The 23,085-nt window shown below is 38.3% G+C and overlaps 2 protein-coding genes across 2 annotated transcripts; one reads left to right on the forward strand and one right to left on the reverse strand.

The window, feature by feature from the left end:
* Positions 1–1,793: 1,793 nt before the first annotated feature.
* LOC112201830 (pyridoxal phosphate homeostasis protein) lies at positions 1,794–4,957 on the forward strand. Its single transcript, XM_024342754.2, has 7 exons — positions 1,794–2,115; positions 2,192–2,258; positions 2,767–2,813; positions 3,029–3,116; positions 3,593–3,726; positions 4,421–4,519; positions 4,628–4,957. The coding sequence occupies exons 1-7, from the start codon at positions 1,894–1,896 to the stop codon at positions 4,706–4,708; spliced, it is 738 nt and encodes a 245-aa protein (XP_024198522.1). The 5' UTR covers positions 1,794–1,893; the 3' UTR covers positions 4,709–4,957.
* A 14,811-nt stretch (positions 4,958–19,768) lies between these two features.
* LOC112203718 lies at positions 19,769–22,281 on the reverse strand. The gene is made up of 3 exons (XM_024344641.1): positions 20,499–22,281; positions 20,254–20,372; positions 19,769–20,167 (listed from the first exon to the last, which is right to left on the reverse strand). Exons 1-3 carry the CDS (start codon positions 22,279–22,281, stop codon positions 19,769–19,771), a joined length of 2,301 nt encoding a protein of 766 aa, XP_024200409.1.
* Positions 22,282–23,085: the final 804 nt, after the last annotated feature.

The raw sequence follows: 23,085 nt of genomic DNA on the forward strand, positions 1-23,085 counted from the left end.
AAAAAAGATTTTCTTCCACCTTTTGTGGTTAATGGCAATTCATCATATTTTATCCTTTTTTTAATAAAAATATTTTCCTTCTGCATATTAATAAACCATGGGTATAATAGGTAGTTCAAAATTCTAGGAGTTATTATTTTTTTTTTTTTGAAAGAAAAACTGGTATTTGATAGAAGTTAATGAGCAGAAGAATACCGAACAATGTCAAGAATACAACTAGGAGTGCAATGTAGCCAGCACTCCTTTTGAACAGAATCAAAGCCTATACTGGCAAGTCTATGTGCCACTTTGTTACAGGTACAAGGAGCGAAGCTAATTGTTACAATGTGCAAAGCTTACTTGGATTGATGAATATCATCTAAAAGGTTGCCAAACTCAGACAATGCCATTGAAGTATTCTTGATGTCTAGCATAGCCTGATTACAGTTAGATTCAATAGTAGCTCTAAAGATATGAAGTTGCTGTAGTAGATCAAGTCCAGCTCGAATAACAAGCAATTCTACTTGTAATGTCAAGGTCACATGTTGTACAAGTTGAGCAAATGCAGCAAGCACTATGCCATTTTGGTTACGAAGAACTCCTAGTCCTCACTTTGGTACTTGCATTAGAAAGACTCCATCTACATTTAGCTTGAAACCATTTAGAGCAAGCTTCAACCGGTGCACATAAGCTTTGTTAGATGTTGAACCTGCCATTCTGGCTTTTTGAAATTCCTCAAGCCATGTCATGCGGCTTAAGAAAATATGAGTGGCAAATAAAATCTCAGGTGTGAGATGTAAAGCTTGTTCTGACATCCACTTCTTAAAATTAACATGAGGCAGCATAGTAAAATTAAATGGAGCTTGAGATAGTAAAAGTGAGGTTGTTGGACACTTACAAAACAAATGAGCATTGCCTTCAAATTGATGATTGCATAAGAGGCAATGAACTTCATCTACATAGGCTTAGTTGTTAGTTGGTCTCTTGTTGGAAGTAGATTTTTACAAGCTCTCCAAGCACAAATTTGGCTTAATACATAAGAGATATATAAGATTATTGTTATTATTATTGCGAATTGAGCATTTTATATTATGCAATCTTTTTTTTTTGGTCGAAATTATGCAATCTACATACGGTTAAAAATAAACAGGAAAAGTAAATAATAATATTGTCCACAAGTTAACCACCATTTCAAGTGTGGTGTTTTAAACTAGATTGTCTCGTCCGACAAAACTTAACTGGTGAGGAAAGGTGAAAAACTAGATTATATAAAACAAAACTCAAAACTTCTAGTGTATGCCATGTACCCATTGATCCAACTCAGTCTCTATAATGAACGGTAGAAATCCCTTACAATGCTCACACATCGTCTGATCTATGTGTGATGGCGTACACGAATGTGTAGTAGACGATCCAAATAAAACTAGGTCATAGAGTCATTTCCCTCCAACGTAACCCAAAGAAAAAGTGATTGCATAACACATACATTACTTGTTAGAGATTAACTAAGAGTTGAGGTGATTCGCTATGAATATAAAATTGAGATATTCTCTTATAAACTATTACATGTAAGTAATTAATTGTTATATATATAGCAAGCAAATTGTCCGACAAGTAAACTGAACGTTAACTAGGTTGTAACGTGTTTTGCCAAATGACCATAAATCTATATGTATTGGACGCTTGTTCGATACGTGGTGGATAAAAAAATAGAGGTCTATTTTTTTTTTTTTTCAAAATAAGTAAAATTCAGAGATACATAGAAATTTCTGTTTTAAGAAAAACGAGATTATTTATTTTGAGAGATCATTGGTGCAAATAGAGACCACAACATGATGAAATGGTTAAAAAGAAGGGGAAACCCCAGCAGAGGCTGAAAAAACCAACGGTCCACATTTCCCAAATTTCCACTGCATGGCTGCTCAGGCTGTCGAAAACGTCGCCGTATCCGCGCTCCGGTCGGTCGTTCTCCGAGTCCGGCAGGCTGCGGAGCGGTCGGGCCGGAATCCCGGTCAGGTGAGGCTGGTAGCGGTGTCGAAGACGAAGCCCATTTCTCTCATCCGGCAAGTCTACGACGCCGGCCACCGGCGTTTTGGGGAGAATTACGTCCAAGAAATCCTGGAGAAAGCTCCTCAGGTCTATCTCTCTGTCTCCGTCTCTAAGTATGTGGGATCGAAACGCAGCGTTTTAATAAACGTGTGTGTCTCTGCAGCTTCCCGAAGATATGGAGTGGCATTTTATTGGGCATTTGCAGAGCAACAAAGTCAAATCGCTTCTGGGTATCATACCCTTTCTTCTTTCGTCGACTCTTTCAGTTTTAATGGTTTTTTTTTTTTTTTTTGAAATTTGCGGTGTTTGTATGCTGGGATGAACATGAGTCGGAATTTAAAATAAGAATCGAGTGTATCAAAATAAGAGTGGGTGTTGATAAAGAAGTCGTTTTTGATGTTTTTAGTCACAAATGCTTATTATAGACCTTAATTTTCCGCGTTTTCTATGATCATATTTTATTATAGTACTTCCGAGAATCTTCAGCTGCAACAAATCTCTCTAGTTCATATGTCTACCTCTCATGTAATATCAATTCAAACTCGTCATAATACTAATTACTAAGAGAATTTATGCTGTTTTTGTGTTTCATCATGTGTGAGTTTGGTGTCTTGCACAATTGCAGCAGTGTCCGAGATTGTTTACTTCATCATCATAATATAAGCTCTGATACAATGATAATGTTACATTCTGAGTGTTATGTTGGGATTCATTTTTTAATTTAGTTACTCTGTGCAGCTGGAGTGCCGAATCTGGCATTAGTTGAGGGCGTAGACAATGAGAAGGTAAAGACGGGTTCGATATCTGTTTTATTTGTTGAACTTGGTGATTTATTCTGAAGAACTTATTTGAAGAAAATTCACATAATTGGTTTTTCAAAATTACTGGTATTATGCAATGAGAAACTTCAAGGCTTTCAGTCAATCAATCATTGAACTGAAGTTGTGCTTGTATTATCAATCACCAAGTTCATTCGTTACTTTGTCTTCATAATTCACAGCTAGCAAATCATCTTGATCAGGCAGTTTCCAACCTCGGAAGAAATCCTTTAAAGGTTTTGGTCCAAGTTAATACCAGTGGAGAAGAATGTAAGTAATTTGAAAATCACCACTCCTTCCTGCAGTAATTATCCTTTTGGTCAGCATTAATACGACCTCAGAGGCATTCAAGTTGATTGACTCTTTCTGTTCCCTCCACCTTTTAGCGATATGTACATTGATCTTTCCTTGGTTATCTTTGTGGTTTTCATGTAACCAACAAAATTTTACTTGAACAAATCTACCCTAAATTCTTATGTTTAGTTACTAAATCAATCTCATCTGTCATATCCCTATATCTTGATGTCTCTAGACTAATCTAAATACATTTTGCATGGCCTCAACAATTGAATTTAACTCAAAGCTGTCTCCAGTCAAGAAATTAGATATATAGTTTGTCACATGTGGAAAGGAGGTTTACTTGCTTTCTTACCACTGAATTGAATAATCTCTCCAGTAATTCTGGGTTAATTTATATCCACATTGCGTACATCATGTATTTTGCTGATATATTTGGTTATTTGCAGCTAAATCCGGGGTCGATCCTTCTGGTTGTGTTGAACTTGCAAAACATGTCAAATTGCAGTGCCCAAATCTAGTGCTTTCTGGCTTAATGACAATAGGGATGCGTGACTATACATCAACTCCAGAGAACTTCAGGGTAAACTTTATACTTGCATAAGATGATAAGGGGGTGCTTGTGCATGAAAGAGACATTATTGTTTCTTTTGTTTCCCAGGACATTCAGGATAGCTTGTCTGTCACCCAAATAGATGAATTCCATATGTTTTAACTATTAATGCCTTCCTTTTCCTAATATATTTGCTTTGATTAGATGCTTTTGAAACTAGAATTGAGCGACTTCATGTTCACTAACTTTTAATCATCCACGGTTGGAGGCTTGTTGTACCTCTGTGGGTCTCAGTTGCGGCCTCTCTCTCTGTTGAGAATTGATCATATCAATCTAGTGTTTGACTGTCTGTTTGTAATTATTATTAGTGCCTCTTTGAGTAGCCATACAAATTGATTCTGATTTTGTATCTTGGCTTAGTTAGGAGGCAAATATTATCTTAATTCAATTGTGTTAATTGACTGAAGCATATTGAGTCTCAATGTCTTCATCAAATTTAATAGAAAAAAATGGTAACTTTGAAGGTCTGCAATGTAGAGGCAACCTTTTTCACTCCCAGACCTTTCCTTGTAAAAGGGGAGAGGGTTGGTTGTATATCCAATTAATGTTGGAAGGCCCTATTACTATAGTTGTATAATGTCATGGGCATTTCATTTGTTCTTTCCATGTCCTTTTTAATTGTCACTTCTGTAAAATCATTATTTTATATCTTCTAATTCCACAGATGCTATCTAAGTATAGAACTGAGGTATGCAAGGAGCTTGGTATGGCAGAGGAGAACTTTGAGCTGTCAATGGGCATGTCTGGTGATTTTGAGCAAGCGGTACGGACTGCCCCATGTCCTTTTAACGTTTGTCTGCAATTTTTATCCCTTCACTGTGCTTGATAGAGATTAGGCATACCTAATGTTCAACACCCTCGATCCCTGCAGATTGAAATGGGCAGCACCAATGTCAGAGTTGGATCCACCATCTTTGGGCCAAGGGAGTATCCAAAGAAGCAACCAAATTAGTATACTTTGATGCCTTGAGTGTTTCTTTGTAGATCCTGGCAAAGCTTGTAGCAGAAATGGCCTCTTTTCAGTTGTATAGGATACAAATAACAATCATTATGTTCATCACCATATGTAGCAACTAGCAAATACTATTATTTTTGAAATTGATATGCTCATATGCATGATCAAATCATGTACCACAGAATATTCCTGATATTCAATACCAAATCATTTTTAAGGGTGTATGCTTGTCATCCTCAGACTCTACTTTCAGAAGTTGTGTTTAAAACAATAAGCAGGTAGATTATGCGATGTTTACTTAATGGGGCAACTTAAGCTTGTTGAATAAACTTAATACAGGGAAAAGAGAACAGTATATATGTTGAAGTCTTTTCGTTCTTTGAACACCACGAAAGGTAAGGGAGATCTGTACTGGTCAAGAGAGAGGCAGACACGGTGGGAGAAGGGTTGGCGGTCTCCTCCTCCTCATGATCCTTCCTTTTCTTTTTGTTTCCTATATTCTCTTCTCTTTCACTTTTCATTTTTGAAGGGCAAAGGTATATAGGTTGAAAGAAATACCGTAGTATGGGACGGTGGCACATTTAATCCTTTGCATGCAGCTGCATGGTCAACACAACTCCTACTAGAGTATCAGCGTTTGCACCCTGTTAAAGAGGTACGAAAGAATAATAAGAGAGAGAAAGCTAAATGGGTTTTCCCTCGCTCCTCGAGGTCGACTCAAGATCAATCTAGATGGGTCGTTCAGGAGTGACTCTGGACATGCTGGTTTGGGTATCATTGTGAGAGATTATGCTGGAGCATCAAAGGTGTTTGGTCAAGGTTCCTACCCTATGTAGACTCGGCACTTCATTGTGAAGCTGAGTCGTGTCGTGCAGCCTTGCTACAAGCCATACACCAGGGTTGGAGAGAGGTTGAAATAGAAAGTGACTCCTCTCTTTTGGTGAATGCTCTGAACCATCAAAGAAAGGACAACTCAAAAGTCAGTCGAATTATAGATGATTGCAAAGACTACTTACTTGCTTTTAATGTTATTGTAATTCAACATGTCCCCCCCTGATGCGACAACTGATAATAAATAATAACATGAGCGTGGGGATGAGTTTTCTAGCTTGACTGAGTTCCAAACCTCTTTTTTTTTTAAAAGTAACTAAATTACCACCGGCTCTCCCGACTTTTCTCATGTTTGTTGATGTACCCTTGAACTTTTTTATATCAATAAAATTGCATCATATATTTTCCAATTTCTGCTGATTTACCTCATCGTCAAATTTTAGTAATCGCATCAAAAGTTTTCATTAAGCTCACCTCATGCTAGCATGTGTGAGGACATGAATAAATGATAAAAAAAAAAAAACTCTATATTAGATAACCAAATGATAAATTAGGTGTAGTTATCTATGATCCTAATTCAATCCATAAAATTTTGAGTTTATGTTAAATTAGTCCACCTAATATCAAATTTGATTCCAATGCTACACGGTTAAATTTTAAGGAATGAAAAATCGATAATATCTTAGAAATTTCGGCAATATTTCCCTTTTTTTAGGGTCTTGATATATGTTTGACTTACCAAGAGAATATCGTGAGAAATTTTTTAAAATTTTGAGATATTACCGGAAATATTCAAAATTTTCACGAAATTTCGCGATATTAATTTCCGAAAATATTCGAAATTTGACCAAAATTGAAGCCAAATTTTGAAGAGGCCGGTTGGGGTTCAAACTTGATATCTCATGAAAACTAGCCTCTGTCCTTATCCAACCCAACTAAACTGTATTACATCTAAAGAGGAAAACTTAAAAAATTTATAGGGTCATGTATCGCTCTTTGAGTCTTTTCCCTCCATGCTTATATCTTCTGATTATCTAATTTGCTAAATAGTAAACATTTGTCTCTATTAAAAAAAAAAGAAAAAAATTTTCTATGGATCATTCTCTACTTTTTTTTTCTATTCGTTTGAAGACCGATCAATGTTTATTTTAACATATCTATTTAATTGTTGTTGACACCCAAATTTCCAGCTAACAAGCCCAATTCATGCTTTAAGCCCAACTCATATTTCGAGGCAAATTACACCAGCAAACATCATGCCACACACGTGGACCCAAGCCACATTCACGCACTTGGGGCTTATAAGAATGGGTGTGGTGTGGAAGGTAACGGAAATGCATGAGGCCCATTATTAGTTTTAGGCTTGTTGGTAATTTCGGGTTTGGGGACTGAAATTCAAGCCCAACAACCCAATTCTGATTATGGGTGAGTGAAGAAGAAAGAACCAAAAAATCCCTAATCACAGCAACACTTCTTTTACCCATCACCAAACCATTTTACTTAATAACCATACATCTCAAATACCATACTACATTCTTTTACACAATTACCAAAACTATACCTTTGAACCGAGACAAAACAATGACCTCTCTTATCCCAGTAGCAAAACCTTGGAATCACAGCAGTAGGAATCCTGGGATCACAGCAGCAGGATTCTTGGAATTAGCAATGAGATCTTGAGGACACCGGAATCCTGGAAACACAGCAGCAGGATTCCTGGGAACAGCAGCAGACCTAAGCCACCACTACTCTATAAATCGATGGTGATAGCTGCTGTGAAAGGAGGAGGAGGGGGGAGGCACAAGCGAACTACTAAACAGCCCAAGCAACTCTCCCACGAGGAGGACAGAAGCCACAACAACCCAAGCAAGAGATCAAGCCCTATCTTTGAATCCCTAGCCATCAATTCCTCCCAATAAACCTTAACCCAAAAACCCAGAAAATCATACCATGGCCGGAATCTCTTCTTCCGAAACTCATGCTTTTCTAGATCCCATGCCATGCATATCTTGCCAAGCCTTTACTAAAATTGCACACTAATTCACTGCCGTGAACATGGAGAGGAGCTGCTGGGAAGAAATCAACAGCACTCTTCTTAGGATTTATTATCCTTTGAGGTTTGCTGGACCTAGTTGCTGCTTACTCAGACGAATGGGCAAAGTCTTGGGTCCTCACCCATGAATTTTCACTGCCGTACAACTCCGATCAAAATGCCCCCCACATTTTTGGCGACTTCACTGGAGACTAGGCCATTATTCCAGCAGCTAACTTCTTATTCCGGCAGCTAACTTCTTCCTTGCTGGACGCATGCCAAGCTAATCTCTGATCTTGGTAATCAATGTTGGGAGCAAGTTATAAACACCCTGTGCAAGTTGTAATCAATGTTGTAGAGAGTTTGAGGAGAGAGAAAGTGGATCTGGGTTTTTTTTCTCTCTCCTCCATCACCTACTTCCGGTCACCACCGCAACTCACCTCCACTACCACCGTGCTCATAGGCCTCCGGCGAATCCATCTAAGCCTCCGCGATGTCCGATGATGTCGAGGGTGAGGTCACGCGCCGACACGCATTACCTAGAAATCCTCTCTGGACACCCATAGTTTTCTCTCTCCTCCACCATGCTCACTGGTCTCCGATGAGTCAAGGCAAGCTTCCACATCGACCACCGAAGCCTGTAGGCGCCTCACGCGTCGACTGTAGACCCTGTGAAATTCCGGACGTCACTTTTTGACGGGAAAATTTTTCGCGACCTTTGTTCGGCTAAATACTTTTGGAAATAGTTTGGGCTTGGGCCTTGGGCCTGAGAATAGTGTAAGGTTAGAGTCCAAAATTTACTCTGGACACCCAACAGACGGGTATGCTAGTGAACCTAGCCCAATAAGTTAGTCGACCTTTGACCCAAACCTCTTCCTTGATCCAATATGGTTGTAGCTCATAATGACATCTTTGCATAATTTTGAAATATACTTGTGCGTGCGTTTACGATTTTCTTATTTTACCTTTCTTAATAATTGGCGAAATTTCTGCTCGCCTTACCCGAAGCTTACTCGTCAAGCATCTCACCGACTTTCAAAAGCACAATTTATTTACTCCTTATGTTTTTCAAACTCGAGCAAAACTCCGACAAAACTTGCTTGCCATTTTTCTATCTAAAATTGTGAGACCCGATACTTATTTGTCATTGTCAACACTTTAATTTGAGTTTTCTTGTATTTACTTTTATTTTCCCCATCATTTTGGTTTTTACCACCTTATTTTTTACCCTAAATTAATTTATCTGCCCAAGCTGAGCCTTCTCCTTCACACGCAAAGCTCAGCTTTTCCTCTTTCCTTGTTCATGTCAGAGTTGGGCAGAGAGAAAGGGAGCCTCGTTCAGCTCTTCCCCTCCACGTTTCCATCATGCAAAGGGCAACTCTTCCAAGAACATCATCTCAGGCCTTTAAAAGAGAGAACCCAGGCCATAAATCGTCATTCACCCTTCTCTTCTCACCTTTCCTCTCGTCCCTGGACACATCAGTCTGTTTACGAGCCCCAAAACACCTAGTTAGAGACCTCCGAACAAAAAACTTTCTTCACCAAAGTTTCTAGTCTCAAAATTTCAGCTCCATTGGAGTCAATTTGAGTCCTGTACACCCCTCGAAGCGGAAGCTGTTCTGAAACGAGCCTGTTCCGGATTTCTGCTTGAATTCCCTCTCTTGCTTCACTCGAATCCCTCACATCTTACTTGAGACTGATACAAACACTTGGTAAGATTCTGGAACTATCAAGTTCCCCTTTCTTTCTTCAATTTTTAGGCTCAATACGTTCAAAACAACTATCCCACATATTGAGAAGTTTCTGTTGCACTTTGCATGTTCGACATTGAGCGAACTTCTTGGCCTGCGGCTGGACTCGATCCAACCAGCTCCCTCAGCTCTCTTTCCTGTTGAAATCTTCAAGAGAAACTCACCTTTTTGGTTAGTCTTTGGTGAGTATCATCTTTTCCATAAAACTCTATATATTTTTTGTTGTTATTACGAATCCTTGAAGATTATGAACTTGTCACTGCTGTTGTTGGTATCTTGCTGCCTTAATTTTGATTTGTCATCCATTCTAATGTCTAGGGATTCTGCTAGGTCATGGCTACACCTTGAGTATTAGAATCGTATTTGGTTCAAAGGTTATTTGTTGTTTGTAGCTGTCCAAATATCATGTTTCAATGCATTATGTCATCGAGCTACAACACCTGCCCATATACTATTAGAAAGTAATCTGAGCTATAGATCATTAGGAGCATTAGACATGCCTCTTAAATGTGTTGGATTTGTGCTAGAACATGGTTATTTTGAACATTGAAATCATGCTTGATCATAGAGTTTATTTGTGTTATTGTTGTCCAAACACCATGTCTTCAAAACATCATGTTAGTGAGCTACAAGACCTTCCCCTTATAGTATTGAAGGGTGACTGAGACTTTAATCTTTTAGAAGCTTTAGATACTTTGTATAGGTGTCTTAGAGTCTACTTAACCAGCCATTTTGGGTACCAAAAGAGCTTTACACAAAAGAACCAGTTTCTGCAGATTTTCAGTTTTCAGTAAAATCTGATCCGGTTTCATTCATTTCAAAACTGGAGCTAAACCGTTGAGAATTTGGGGTCAGTTTCTTCTAGAGAAATATATTAGACACATATATGAACATTCCAGAATTTGAATCACCCCAAAATAATTTTTCTAGAATTAGTTATGAAATTTTGAAATAGGGGGACAGAAGCTTGTATTTCTGGAAAGAATCTGCACATTTTTTTACTTCAGCCTTTAAAACCTTTACTCTTTGTTTGGTTTCACTTGAAATTCAATAACCATTTCAATCTTACTGAGTTGGTTGTCAAGCCATCCTTCTTTCAAAATTTCTCAAGAATTTACCTCAAGTATTTTGAACAATTCTGTGACCCTTGACAGCTCCTTTAAAACTCTGTTTTCAGTTTTCAGCAACTTGTCTTTTAAAAAGTGTTCTTACCCCCTCTTCCTAACAACAAACTCCTTATTGGAACCCAAATGGTCTGGTTATTAGTTACTAATTAGGTTAAAGGAAATGTTTTCTTCGGAGAGTCATGTGAGTGAATAGCTAGCCTAGTTTATCGTGATTAATGTCACTTATTTGGTCTAGGCTTGATATCTTGGTAGGATCTTGTGAAGTGGTGGTTGCTACAAGGTTGCATTGAGGCCAAGTGCTGCAAGAGAAAGCTCGAGTTCCAGGTAGGGGATGCCTTTAACTCTATCTATGCTTTTCTTGCATATACTATGTTTTATATGAGGCCTCTTGCATGTTTTGGAAATTATCTGTTTTTACAACTGGAAATGGTTTGCGTGGATTGGATTGATGTGTTGGCAATTGATGGGGATGTAAGGAGAGGTCAGTTCCTCCTTGAGCCACCGGTGGTGGGCAGTGTGCACCATGCCCTTGATTATTGTTATCTCCCCTTTGTCTCTAGCCTTGTGATTATTGAATTACGAAAAGTGATTGGCTAGATGGACGGTTGTGATGGAAGTGTGAAAGATGATCAATTGCCGTGGGATTGTAGCTATGTGGTGACGATCACGTGGAAGCGCAAACCGGTTTTTATCTACTTCTTTTATTCAAAACGATAACTCATGTTTTTAAACTTAGATATGGGGGCGGGCATGGGCAATGACTGGATGTAGGAACCTAACCCCTACTTTAGTTTGTTTTGCAGGCTGTTGTTATTGAAGCTTGGGTACGGAGGATAATCCTTGGAGGACACAATTTGTTTTATTTAAAGTTTATTTCTTTTTGGCTTGCTTGATTTCACTAAATTTTTGTAACATTATGTATGGTTGATGATGTGTATGATTGCTTACCACCAAAGTAGAACCCTAGGGTTAGAACCTCCATTTGAGTTTAGGTCCTAGCGGGCTAGACCTAGAAGACTCACATAAATTATCATTTAATGAACTTAATGCAAACTTGGGCTAAGAACTAAAAATTGACATAGGTTCTAAAACTCAACTCAACACCACCTTCCTTTCCTCTTATTCGCCTAGTTCGTAATCTTGTGATTACGAGCCAAGCCCACTATACAAGCCCAAGAATTTATGGCTTATAGATTTCTTGTTCTCCAACCCAAAGGCCTTGTCTCTTTGAGGAATTCTAGGCCCAAAACACTTACTCCAAGTGTCGCGGGTGTAGGGTTCCTTGGGGAGGCGGCGCTGTGGTAATCCGATCTCCGGGTCGCCACATCGACGCCGACCACACCCGAATATGAACTCCTAATTCTCTTCTACCTCGCTCGTCCATACCTGGGACAGCCCCATCTAGTCCTCCGTGATGCAAAGTCTAGGCGAACACTGTCTCTCGGTAATGTTAGTTTTAGTATGCTCGCTGCCTTTGCATTACCGGCTGTAGTTCGACGTACCGGCAGTAGTCGCTCATCATGGCACGTTGGACACTCATCCCGGGCGCAATTACATGCACCAGCAGCAATTTGACTTCCCGGCAGCAAGTCGTCATCTTCTCCGGTGACTCAACCCCCAGCAGCGACCCAATCTCCCAGAACTAAACCCATTCCAACATCTGCTTGCCAAGATGAGAACAACCAACATGGGAAATTGGGCAATCTAAGGTGAACTCAAAGTTTATATCTTTGTTGGGTTATCATCAGTCATGGGATGTGCGGGTTCTGCTTCAGCGAAGAATTAAGTCGCGGTACTCCAATAAATATCACCAGATACCAGAGATACAACTTGCACTTTCTTCCCAAGACAACCTCCAGACAGCGGAGGTTCCAACAAAGTGAACCGCTTCAAAAGAGTTAAGTATTCTTTTTGCTTTTATCTCATTGAACATGGGCACCACTAAAATATGTATACCTGTCGAGACTATCATGCTTGGGCTCATCTAATTTGTTTGCTTCTGTTTGCTTCAATATGAGATATGTCTTCACTCCACCTCACACATATATCATATAAGCAAGGTGGTCAATAATTCTAATTCACAAATCATATACATATATATGAAGGTCAAAAGCTCCACAGATTTATTTATTCATGGTATAGGACAGTGGGAAACTCAAAAACTGCTCTCTGCTAGCAATACTTGCTGCGATGAATGATCAATCTTGATTTGGTACACTTTAACACACTTTCAACACGCAAACATGCTAGATTCATTTAATATGGCTTCCATGGTTTATAATTGACACGTAGTCCTCATGCATACCCTTGCTTACACATACAAAGCACATGCATCAAAGTTCGTGCCTCAGCCTTATGTGATACCATGTTTTATGACAATTATTTCAACTATATCAACCTTTGGTCCCATACTGCCATGCATGTTGTGTCGCAAATCAAACATAGAATTTAATCTTCCATGAAGAATGGACAAACCTTTATGTCGGGGTAGTGTGTCCCCTGTATTCACTAGATTGATATAAGGCTCCAATGCCTCTACACATTGCTATTTATGAGTTGCTTCATTACTCTCTTTTAGTTGATTGCTCATAAGAACTAGGCATGCCACCAAGTTGTGGTCTCCAGTGCACATTAGTGTGCCGATAACACCACTTGTGCTTCCATTCAATTGGTGCACGTAATATTTATTCAAACATCTCAACAAAGCTACATGAACACATCATGTTTTAACTTAGTCATTTAAATATTTTGAATGAGCTACTACTCACTTGCTTATTTTTGAGAGGTATACTCACCCAATCGGGCAACTTCTTATGTGAGAAAGCTCAAGCAAACGTATTATCGGTACTCGCTAGCCAACATGAAGTCCTACGTACGGACAACTCTATTATTGCAAGTATTGTAGAAATGCACGCAAAGGATTTCTGGTGCCTGTTTCTCTAGCCAAAACCATTTGAGCAAGCAATCAATACTCAATCAAGCCAATTCCAAGAAAGAGGCAGTCCATCACTCTCCAAAAGCAACCAGTATCTTAAATGATATGCTTTGACACTTGGGGGCTATGCGATTAAGGTGATCAGTTGCCGCGGTGATCACCGCAATCAGTGAAGAACCACACCTATATCGAAGCTACTTGCATATCAGTTGAAATTTGTACGCCTCAGTCATGCACATAATTGAATCATGGTTTATGAATCCAATGGAAGTCATAAATATGTTCATAATTCATATACAATCCTAAAGCAGAATCTAATGGAAGTCATAAATATGAGCAATCTGTTCAAAATTCCATGATGCAACAAGCAATTAGTCAAAGTTCAAGCCCGCACTTGCCATGAGTACTCAGCTTACCTCCTGAAGCTCATGCCCATGCACTCTCTCTTAATCATTTAATATATTTAAGAGGACACTTATCACACTTTCACGTATATTACTAATTCATATGCTAAGTCATAAGTACGATAAGCTAATGCATACTCCGAGCCGCGCTAAGCTAAACACAATGCCAAACGGATTCACGACCAAAAGAGACATGCCTAGTCTTATTCAAGCTCATGCCAAGCACTTGCTATATGCTAATTCATAAGTACGATAAGCAAATGCATACTCCAAGCCGCGCCAAGCTAAACACAATTCCAAGCGAATTCATGACCAAAAAAGACATGCCTAGTCTTATTCAAGCTCACACCAAGCACTTGGTAATCACCCGTGCCAAGCATCTCTTTGTCAAGGTCATGCATCTATCATAGATCGTATAAGTCATGCCAAGCCTATTCTCTTAAGCATGTACATTTCAAAGTCCACGCACTCTCCCTTGGTCAGCTAAATGATTAAGGCAACATTAAGCTAAAACTATCAATGCACATGCCTAAGCATAGTTTCCACAAGCTCAAGCATAAAGCAAACTCTCATTCTACACATAATCAAGCATGTAGAAGCCAAGCAAAGAAAATATAACTTTTCACACACCATGCGAAGCAAACCATCAAGCATATCTATGAGCCAAATGCAAATAAATACTTTTATGCTCTCTATTTTTATTCTGCACATCCTACTTTACTCTAACCACGTATCATATTTAACACACATACTTACCTATTTCGTTTTAACTTTCTTTTCATTTGCCAATTATTTTGCATATACTCTTATTGTTATGCTCTTCGTCATCAACTTTGAAGTCAAAAATCATTTCTACTCTTCGCATTTTTAGCTTATTATTTCCACTTGCCAAATTACTCATTCATCTACTCATACTCACGTTCTTCATTTCCAAAAGAACAACTTATTTTCTAAATCTCATGATTATCCTCTCTTGCTCATTGCTTACTTAAATCCGCAAACTATGCTTGACCATTCACGCTTTTTTTTTTCATTATGTCTAAAATTTTCTCATTCCCTCGTGTCTACAAGCCTTTACAATATTATTTCTATTCTGTGTTGAAACATGGACATGCTTTACTTTCAAATTCACTCTTAGCATACACACATGTTCTTCTTCACAATCCATGTTTGTTTCATGCATATACTTATTCGCTTAATTTCAAAATCTTCAATTCATTAAATCAATTATGCTCATGCTTTACAAAACATATACGCGGCTTCTAACCGTATTGGTCATTCCGTTTTTCGAGTTCAAGTTCACTCTCATTTTACTCTAATTCGTTATCAACTTTACTTTTACTTAACTCATTCTCATTATCTTATGCTTACTTATTTTATTCATTGTCCTCGTAAACACATGCACTCTTCTTTAATGCAAATCATGCAAATACTTCAAATTCTCATGCGGCTAACTCTCTCAAATTCCATGCTTCTATACACTTGGTTTTCATGCTCACCTTAGATTACTTTCTTATTGATTCTGTAGCTTATTTCATAGTCATTGCATAGCCTACATAATCAAGGGGGCTAATGTTGACACCCAAATTTCCAGCTAACAAGCCCAATTCATGTTTTAAGCCCAACTCATATTTTGAGGCAAATTACACCTGCAAACATCACGCCACGCACGTGGACCCAAGCCACATTCACGCACTTGGGGCTTACAAGAATGGGTGTGGTGTGGAAGGTAACGGAATTGCATGAGGCTCGTTATTAGTTTTAGGCTTGTTGATAATTTTGGACTTGGGACCAAAATTCATACCCAACAGCCTAACTCTTAATACGGGTAAGTGAAGAAGAGAGAGAGCCCAAAAACCCAAGCCCAAATTCTTTAGAACCAAACAAAATAGTAAATGCTAAACATAGGATTCTTGATCCTAGCCGCATAACATAATCCCATAATCCCAGCAGCACATATCCCAGCAACACAGCAGAAATCTTGGGATTGCAATCCCAGCAGCAGATTTCACGGCAGAAAATCTGCCAAACCTATTCCATAATCTTCTTTAGACAAAACCTGACAGATCAAGAGGCAATACAAAATCCAGTACATGCATTTAACCCAAGCCATCTCTTTACCCAGTAGTAGAGACCTTCCGCCGAGATTCCTTTGGCTGCTAGAATTGCATATAAATAGCTACTGCTGTAACCAAGGAGGGGGGGGATCAGAATGGGGTATGCTAGCAAGGTCTCTAGCATTCTTCTTCTGCCATGCTTCATCTCTCCCAATTCCACCTTTAGTTTTCCATCCTTTCCAATTCATATCCTACCTAAATCTTTTATTCTATCTACCTAAACCAATGTGCCATCATTGCCGAGATATCTTCTTCTGAAACTCATGCCTTTCTAGCTCCCACGCCACATGCATCTTGCCAAGCCTCTTTTGAAATGATCAACTCACTGCCGTGCATATACAAGGAGATGCCGGGAAGAACACAACAGCAAGCTTCCTAGGATTCTCAGGTCCTTCGAAGTTTGCTGGGCCTAGTCTTCGCCAACTCAGATAAAGGGGCAAAGTTTTGGGTCCTTACCCATGAATATCCACGTACAACTCCGATAAAAAGTGCCCCTACAATTGTAAAATATTATTATAATTAATCATTAACTCTCCTAGTCTCCTATTTAAGTAATTTTTGAGATTTCTCATATGGAGTTTCCTTTATTTGTCATGTCAATGTATCTTATTATACTCTAAATTACTACAATCATTATACAATTAAGTTTATCAAACACTTTTTTTGAAATACAATAGGTAACTAATCATGTAAACATTTCATGAAAATTCATTAATAATTTTCATGTTACTTTCTAATTTTTTATTATTTTTTTCGAATATTTACTTTAGATAGGAATTTCCTCAGACTATCAATATTTATTCGATATTCGATATTTTAGCCATTTTTAAATTCACCAAAACCCAGATTCCCTTTTCTCTACAATTTGATCATGGCTGATTCAACCAAACCAACCACCGTCGTCGATGATTAGATCACCGCTGCTACCACGAAGCTCAACAACCCCTATCAAGACCTCAATGCTCCAACTAAGAAGCTCTACTGCCTCACAACTTCGCTTGATGTTGAACAGGTACCAAAGGCCGACAACCGCACATTCCCTTTCCTCATTCAATTCTTCAAATCCCTTCCTTACCTCCAATCATTAAATGAATCCATGACTGTCTTTCTCTTCAGGTTCGATCAGGACCCCTTTGTCCAAACCTCGCTCATTCACATGTACTCGGCTTGTGGCAATTTGATGCTTGTACGCCAAGTATTTGATGAAATTAACCAACCAGATTTGCCATCTTGGAATTCCATCATAGATGCATACGCGAAAGTGGGTTTGATTGATGTTGTAGGAGAGGTGTTTGATGAAATGCCCAAGAGAAATGTGATCTCTTGGAGTTGTATAATAAAGGTGTATAATAAAGGTGTATGTAATGACGTTAGTGGTTATAAGGAAGTACTTGCCTTGATTCTTTTGATCATAGAATCAAAGCTTTGCTTTCTTTAATGAAGTTGGCACCTGGAGATTCGAAAAGTGACATGGTCAGTGACTTATTGTGACATGAACTGTGATATAAATGACATGAATTGTGACATGTACTATGACATAAACTGTGACATTCCTAGTTAGTGACTTGGTCAACTTTCAGTCAATGACTTGGACTTGGGGCTTCAAAAAGTGACACGATCAACAACTTGGATTGTGACATGTACTATAACGTGAATCAATAAACTGTGACATGAACTTGTCCGTATCACTAACCACGTCATAACTACAGAAGTACGGAGGAGGAGCTTTGTCATACCTCAACTAAGTTGAGAGGCAGTATTAAATTAGGCACCGTTAAAAATTGCTTGTTTTCCACAAGTCATTTAATTCTCATTTTTCACCGATTGTAGATCAGACGTTCACTCTTTCAAAAAGTAAAAACTTGTGTAATTGGCTTGTCAAGATCAAGCCTAATCCATCTTTTGAGGAAGGAAAGGTCTATCGAAAACGGCATGAGCTGAGCCCTTGGAATCATCTCCTCTCTTCCTGTTCTATCATCTGCAGCATTAGTCCATCGCCGGAGATCAACGTACTTTACAGTTTTACTTCTCCAAGATCTCATGGTACGTAGGCCGCGGCCGAATCGCCGCAGATTGATAGGAGAATTGAATCAGCGTGGGAGGCGATCGGAGGAGGCTGAGGACGAGAGTGGAGCTTAAGGTTTCATCATAGTCACCGGCATCGGATATTTGATTTCGGCCAGCCGCTAGCTCGATCTGCATGCATGGTAGCACTGGTAGTGTCTTCGTACGTACGTAGGCACGACGCTACTCTGCCAACGCGTAGTTGAGCTCGTATAACAATGACATAGTTTTGTTACTAAGAAGCTGTTCTCTAAGATGTTGAAGTGCTTGCTGTCGTCCTTGTTGGATCATCCAGTGTTTATCTCGCTTTGTTGTTTTTATCTGTTTGATTAGCAGAGAACACTCAACCAAGTAAGAAAAAGGAACTCTTCTGGATAATTGAGAGCGTCTAGCTCCTCAAAGGACTTAAAGAAGAGAAACTTTAAAGCGTCCTCTGCCATTCCTTCAAACTGAAAATATGATGGCTGGCACCGGCAGAGATCATCAGTTGAAAAGAAATTTCAAAATGCGGAGTTCAATGTGTTAGATTCAATATGAAACATAAACATATAACTCAAGTATACTATCTCAAATGTTAGATCAATGTTATGAAATAAAATCATAAAACTAACTTAGTGGATTGCTGCCGTTATCCATCTTGTGATCTGCTGCCGTTATCTATCTGATCTTCTCCTAGATACACACCGTATCTCTCTTTATTGCTTGATGGGACAAACTCAATGAGAGCGTTTTTATGTTCTAGTAGGGATCAAATACAAATGCCATTCTATATATAAAGCTGTTGAACATAGTAGTTACATGGCAGTTCCTTCCATCAAGGAACTGTCAAAATAACTTCTTATCCTAATAGATTTGTCTGGATAACCACACATTTGAATTTTAAATTCTTTAACAGATATTCTAATATATAAACTAAATTCGATTACTTAATAAGTTTATATACATATTGGTTAATGTATTTATATTTGAATTCAAAATAGTTTATTTACATTAACTGATGCATACAGAATATAATAGCTAGTTCATATCTATTGCTGTGCAATAGGTATGATCTTACAATCTCCCACTGAACTAGATATTGTATGATGTATACCATGTAAATAACCTATTTCTTAATTGTGCACTTGAATTCAAAAATACTATCTGTTTTACAAAACCCTGTCAATTAAGATTTACTAAGCTGAATCATAGAAGAGAATGACAAATTAGCAAGTTGCCAGTCTTTTATAATCACATCATAGTAATCAAAATTACATGGATTACCTCAAGTGTGATCATGCTTGTTATCAAGGTTCGAAAAATCGCTAGGCGCTAGTCGGGCGGTGGGATGGGGAGGAGCGCCCAGGCGGCTAGGCGGGTGCCTAGGTGGCGCCTAGGCGGTTTTGTATTTTTTAATTTTTATTTAATTTTTATAGCTTTTATTTATGTAATTAAAAATATATAAACTTATAAAAACTCAAAGAGTAATAAAATTGCACCAAAAAATCTAGAATATTCAAATTTTAAGAGAGTCCTAAATAAGCATACATAAAGATTAAAGACCAAAGTGATAAAATTGCACCTAGAATGTTCAAATTTTAAGAGAATCCTAAATAAGCATCCACAAAGATTAAAGACTAAAGTTATAAAATTGTACCTAAAATGTTCAAATTTTAAGAGTCCTAAATAAGCATCCATAAAGATTAAAGACTAAAGTTATAAAATTGCACCTAGAATGTTCAAATTTTAAGAGTCCTAAATAAGCATACATAAAGAGTTAAAGACTAAAGTGATAAAACAATTGCAAGCCTAAATGGCTAAATCTCTAACTCTTCCTCTCCATATCCATCCAAGACTCCTTCAGTGTCGGACTCAAACTCAACATCCTCTTCTTCTCCCTCCTCTTCCGTGTCCTCATCCGATACAAAATCTTCATCATGAAGCTCTCTTACCTCTACATTTCTAGAACTTCTCCTAAGCCCACTATCCACTCCCAAAGACTCTCCCTCAATTTCACTAATAATATCCGAGTCATCTTCTTCATCACCACCATCCACAATCCACCCTTGAGCCTTGCTAGCTTCATTACCAAGTAGCACATCCACACCCAACTCTTGAGCCCTTCTCTTTTTGTTGATAATCTTGGCATTGAATTGGACATAGACTAAATTATTCAATCTTGAAGCATCTAGTCTATTCCTTTTCTTTGTATGGATCTACATAAAAAATATATATAAATATTAGTAACAAATCAACCATTATGAGAGAGTATTATTCTAGGCATTTGAAAGAAAACACTTACTCCCTCAAAAGTACTCCAATTCCTCTTGCACCCGGATGAACTTGTAGTTAAAGAGAGTATTCTTCTAGCCATTTTTTGCAATTTGGGTGTTCCATTTCCATAATTGGACCACCATCCAACTACATATGCACAAAGCCACAAACAAAACAATAACAATAAGTAAACAAAATAAATATCATGAGTTAAACAAAATAAATATCATGCCTTCTAATTTTCACAAAATAATGAAAGTCTTAGTTTCTTACCCGGATCATACTTGTCATCATTCTTTGCACATCCCAACTTAGCTATTGCTCTTCCAAATCCACCCCCTTTGCTCTTATACATCAACAATTCTTCATTTGTCACCACACTTTGGGTCTCAAGGTCATCGGGATAGAACTTCTCCACACAAAGAAAGAACCCTTCCATGACAACATGATCATATTGAATGTCTTCATCCTTGTAGAAGTAATAGGGGTTCAAGAGATAAGCCGCCAAATGTAATGGATTATCAAGACGACCACGGGCTTTCTCATCAATAATCTCTATAATTGGTCGATAATTGGCCTCTTGATGTTTGAATGCCTCTTTAATGTCTTCCTTTGCCTTGAGTAATTCTCCATACAAAAAGCCCATTGATGGCTTTTTATCCCCATCCACAAGGCGAAGCACCTTAAACAAAGGAGCAAACACTTTCAAGCAAAGTGTTACCCCATTCCAAAAAGAGGTGCTCAATACGGTATTATATGCCGTTTTCCCCTTAGCACTCTTAGAATGTTTGCAAGCGGTCCAATCATCACAAGCAACCATACACCTCAACTCACTCTTCTTCTCCATCAAGCTTTGCAAAGTTAGAAAGGAAGTGGCAAATCTAGTGACTCCCGGCCTCACTATGTCTCTTTTCTTTGTATGCTTCCTCATCAAAGCCAATGTCTTGTGATGTGCATAGATAAAGATAGTGAATGCCTTTGCCTTCTCAATCACTCCTTTGAATTTTGGTTGGTTACCAATCCCTTGAAGCATGAGATTCAATGTATGAGTGGCACATGAAGTCCAAAATATATTTGGCCTCTTTATCTTCAACAAATTCCCCGCCGCCATATTGTTAGTAGCATTATCCGTCACTACTTGAACAACATTTTGTGCCCCAACTTCTTCAATGCATTTGTCAACATATTCAAAGATATAGGCCCCGGTGTGTGATTGATCCGAATCTTCCCTTAAAGAAAGAAAAGTAGTGCCTTCCTTGCAATTAACACACAAGTTCATAATACTTCTTCTTTTTCGGTCACTCCAAGCATCGGTCATAATGGAACAACCATTCTTTGCCCACTCTTCTTCATGCTTCTTGAGTGAATTTTTCGTCCTCTCAACCTCTTCCTTCAACAATGGCTCTCTTAGTTGGTATTGAGTTGGAGGTCGGTAACCCGGGCCAAATTGACCAACCGCTTCTACAAATCTTTTGAAGCTATCATTATCAATGGCATGAAATGGAATGCCGGCTTCATACACCCACCTAGCCAACCATTGATGCACACTATGTGTTCTTTCCTTCCAAATTGCATCATTAATGTTTTGTTGACGCATCTTCTTGCTTCCATCAATTGAAGAATCGGGAGTGATTGAAGATGCAAACTTGTCTATAGGCCCAAGAAAGTGCGGCCTTTTTCTTGACAAACTTGGCCCTTCAATTTCTACATCTTCTACATCATGGGAATGAGTAACTTCAACTTCTTCCCTCACTTCCTTCTCATGCATATCCTTTTGCTTTCTCTTAAGTTTTGCTCCCTCTATTGCGGCTATACATTTGGCTTTATCGGCATCCGTAGAATTATTGCATGAGGCAACATTTCCCTTGATGTTGGCAATGTGTTGCTTCATTCGATGTATTCCACCACTAACCACTTTCCCACACAACTTACACTTCAACTTGTCTAAGTTGTGTGGATCCGCCAATACCGCAAAGTCCCATCCAACATCGGTTGACCCACGCCTCAATGATCTATCCACTTCATTAGTAGCATTAGATCCTCCGGAAGATGCCATCCTATTTTACCCTACCAATAAACAAACAATGAAAGCATGAAACAAATAAAACAAAAACAATAAAAGTTATAAAACAAATAATAAACAAACAATGAAACAAATAAAACAAAAACAATAAAACAAATTCAACAATAAGAGTCTTCAAGTCTTCGGTCTTTGACAAAGACACAAAGTCGGTAAAAGTCTAAAACATATCAAGTTATCAACATTCAACAATAAACTCAACCAACAAGGCAACAAGTCAACAACAAACCAACAACTCAAAAGCCAACAACAAACCAACAGTTTCATACTTTCATTAGTTTCATATCTAGATTCCAGAAGAAATTGAAATTCGCATACTAGCAGAGTAACGATGGCATTCATACAAATCAGATTTAGAGGCAGTAATTATCAACATTCAGCAACAAGCAGATTGATTATCAAACATTCAAACAATCAAACCCAGTTACCCAGATTATCACTTTTCTAGTTTACCCAGATATCCAGAATACAGAACAATTAATTGGCATTCATCAATCTTCTGAAGCTGTAAAATTGAGCTTAGCCCAGCTCAAATCAGCTACTGCATACTCTCTTCTACCATATAAACCAATCAAATTTTCAAACTTTTCTTTCACTTCTCTTCCAAAACAATCAAAATTTCACTTTTTTCTTTCATCAATCAAATTCCGGAGCAAAACATAATCATCAAATCGCATCTGAATTCAATTTTTGAGATTAAAGATAAGAACTTACGAGAACTCCTGAAATGCATAGACGATTGGGTCAATTTTGGGAATGACAATCGCGAGTCTGAAGGCG

The sequence above is a fragment of the Rosa chinensis genome, chromosome 5 (assembly GCF_002994745.2).
Source record: "Rosa chinensis cultivar Old Blush chromosome 5, RchiOBHm-V2, whole genome shotgun sequence".
NCBI classification, from domain to species: domain Eukaryota; kingdom Viridiplantae; phylum Streptophyta; class Magnoliopsida; order Rosales; family Rosaceae; genus Rosa; species Rosa chinensis.

What these genes read in the sequence shown, in the direction of transcription:
- LOC112201830 (XM_024342754.2), top strand. Translation starts at nt 1,894, where the DNA reads ATGGCTGCTCAGGCTGTCGAAAACGTCGCCGTATCCGCGCTCCGGTCG. An exon ending in CAAAGTCAAATCGCTTCTGG is followed by an intron (nt 2,259 to 2,766) that starts GTATCATACCCT and finishes TACTCTGTGCAG; the next exon opens with CTGGAGTGCCGAATCTGGCA. An exon ending in TAATACCAGTGGAGAAGAAT is followed by an intron (nt 3,117 to 3,592) that starts GTAAGTAATTTG and finishes GGTTATTTGCAG; the next exon opens with CTAAATCCGGGGTCGATCCT.
- LOC112203718 (XM_024344641.1), bottom strand. Translation starts at nt 22,281, where the DNA reads ATGGCATCTTCCGGAGGATCTAATGCTACTAATGAAGTGGATAGATCA. An exon ending in TGATGACAAGTATGATCCGG is followed by an intron (nt 20,373 to 20,498) that starts GTAAGAAACTAA and finishes GTGCATATGTAG; the next exon opens with TTGGATGGTGGTCCAATTAT. An exon ending in ATTGGAGTACTTTTGAGGGA is followed by an intron (nt 20,168 to 20,253) that starts GTAAGTGTTTTC and finishes TTTTTTATGTAG; the next exon opens with ATCCATACAAAGAAAAGGAA.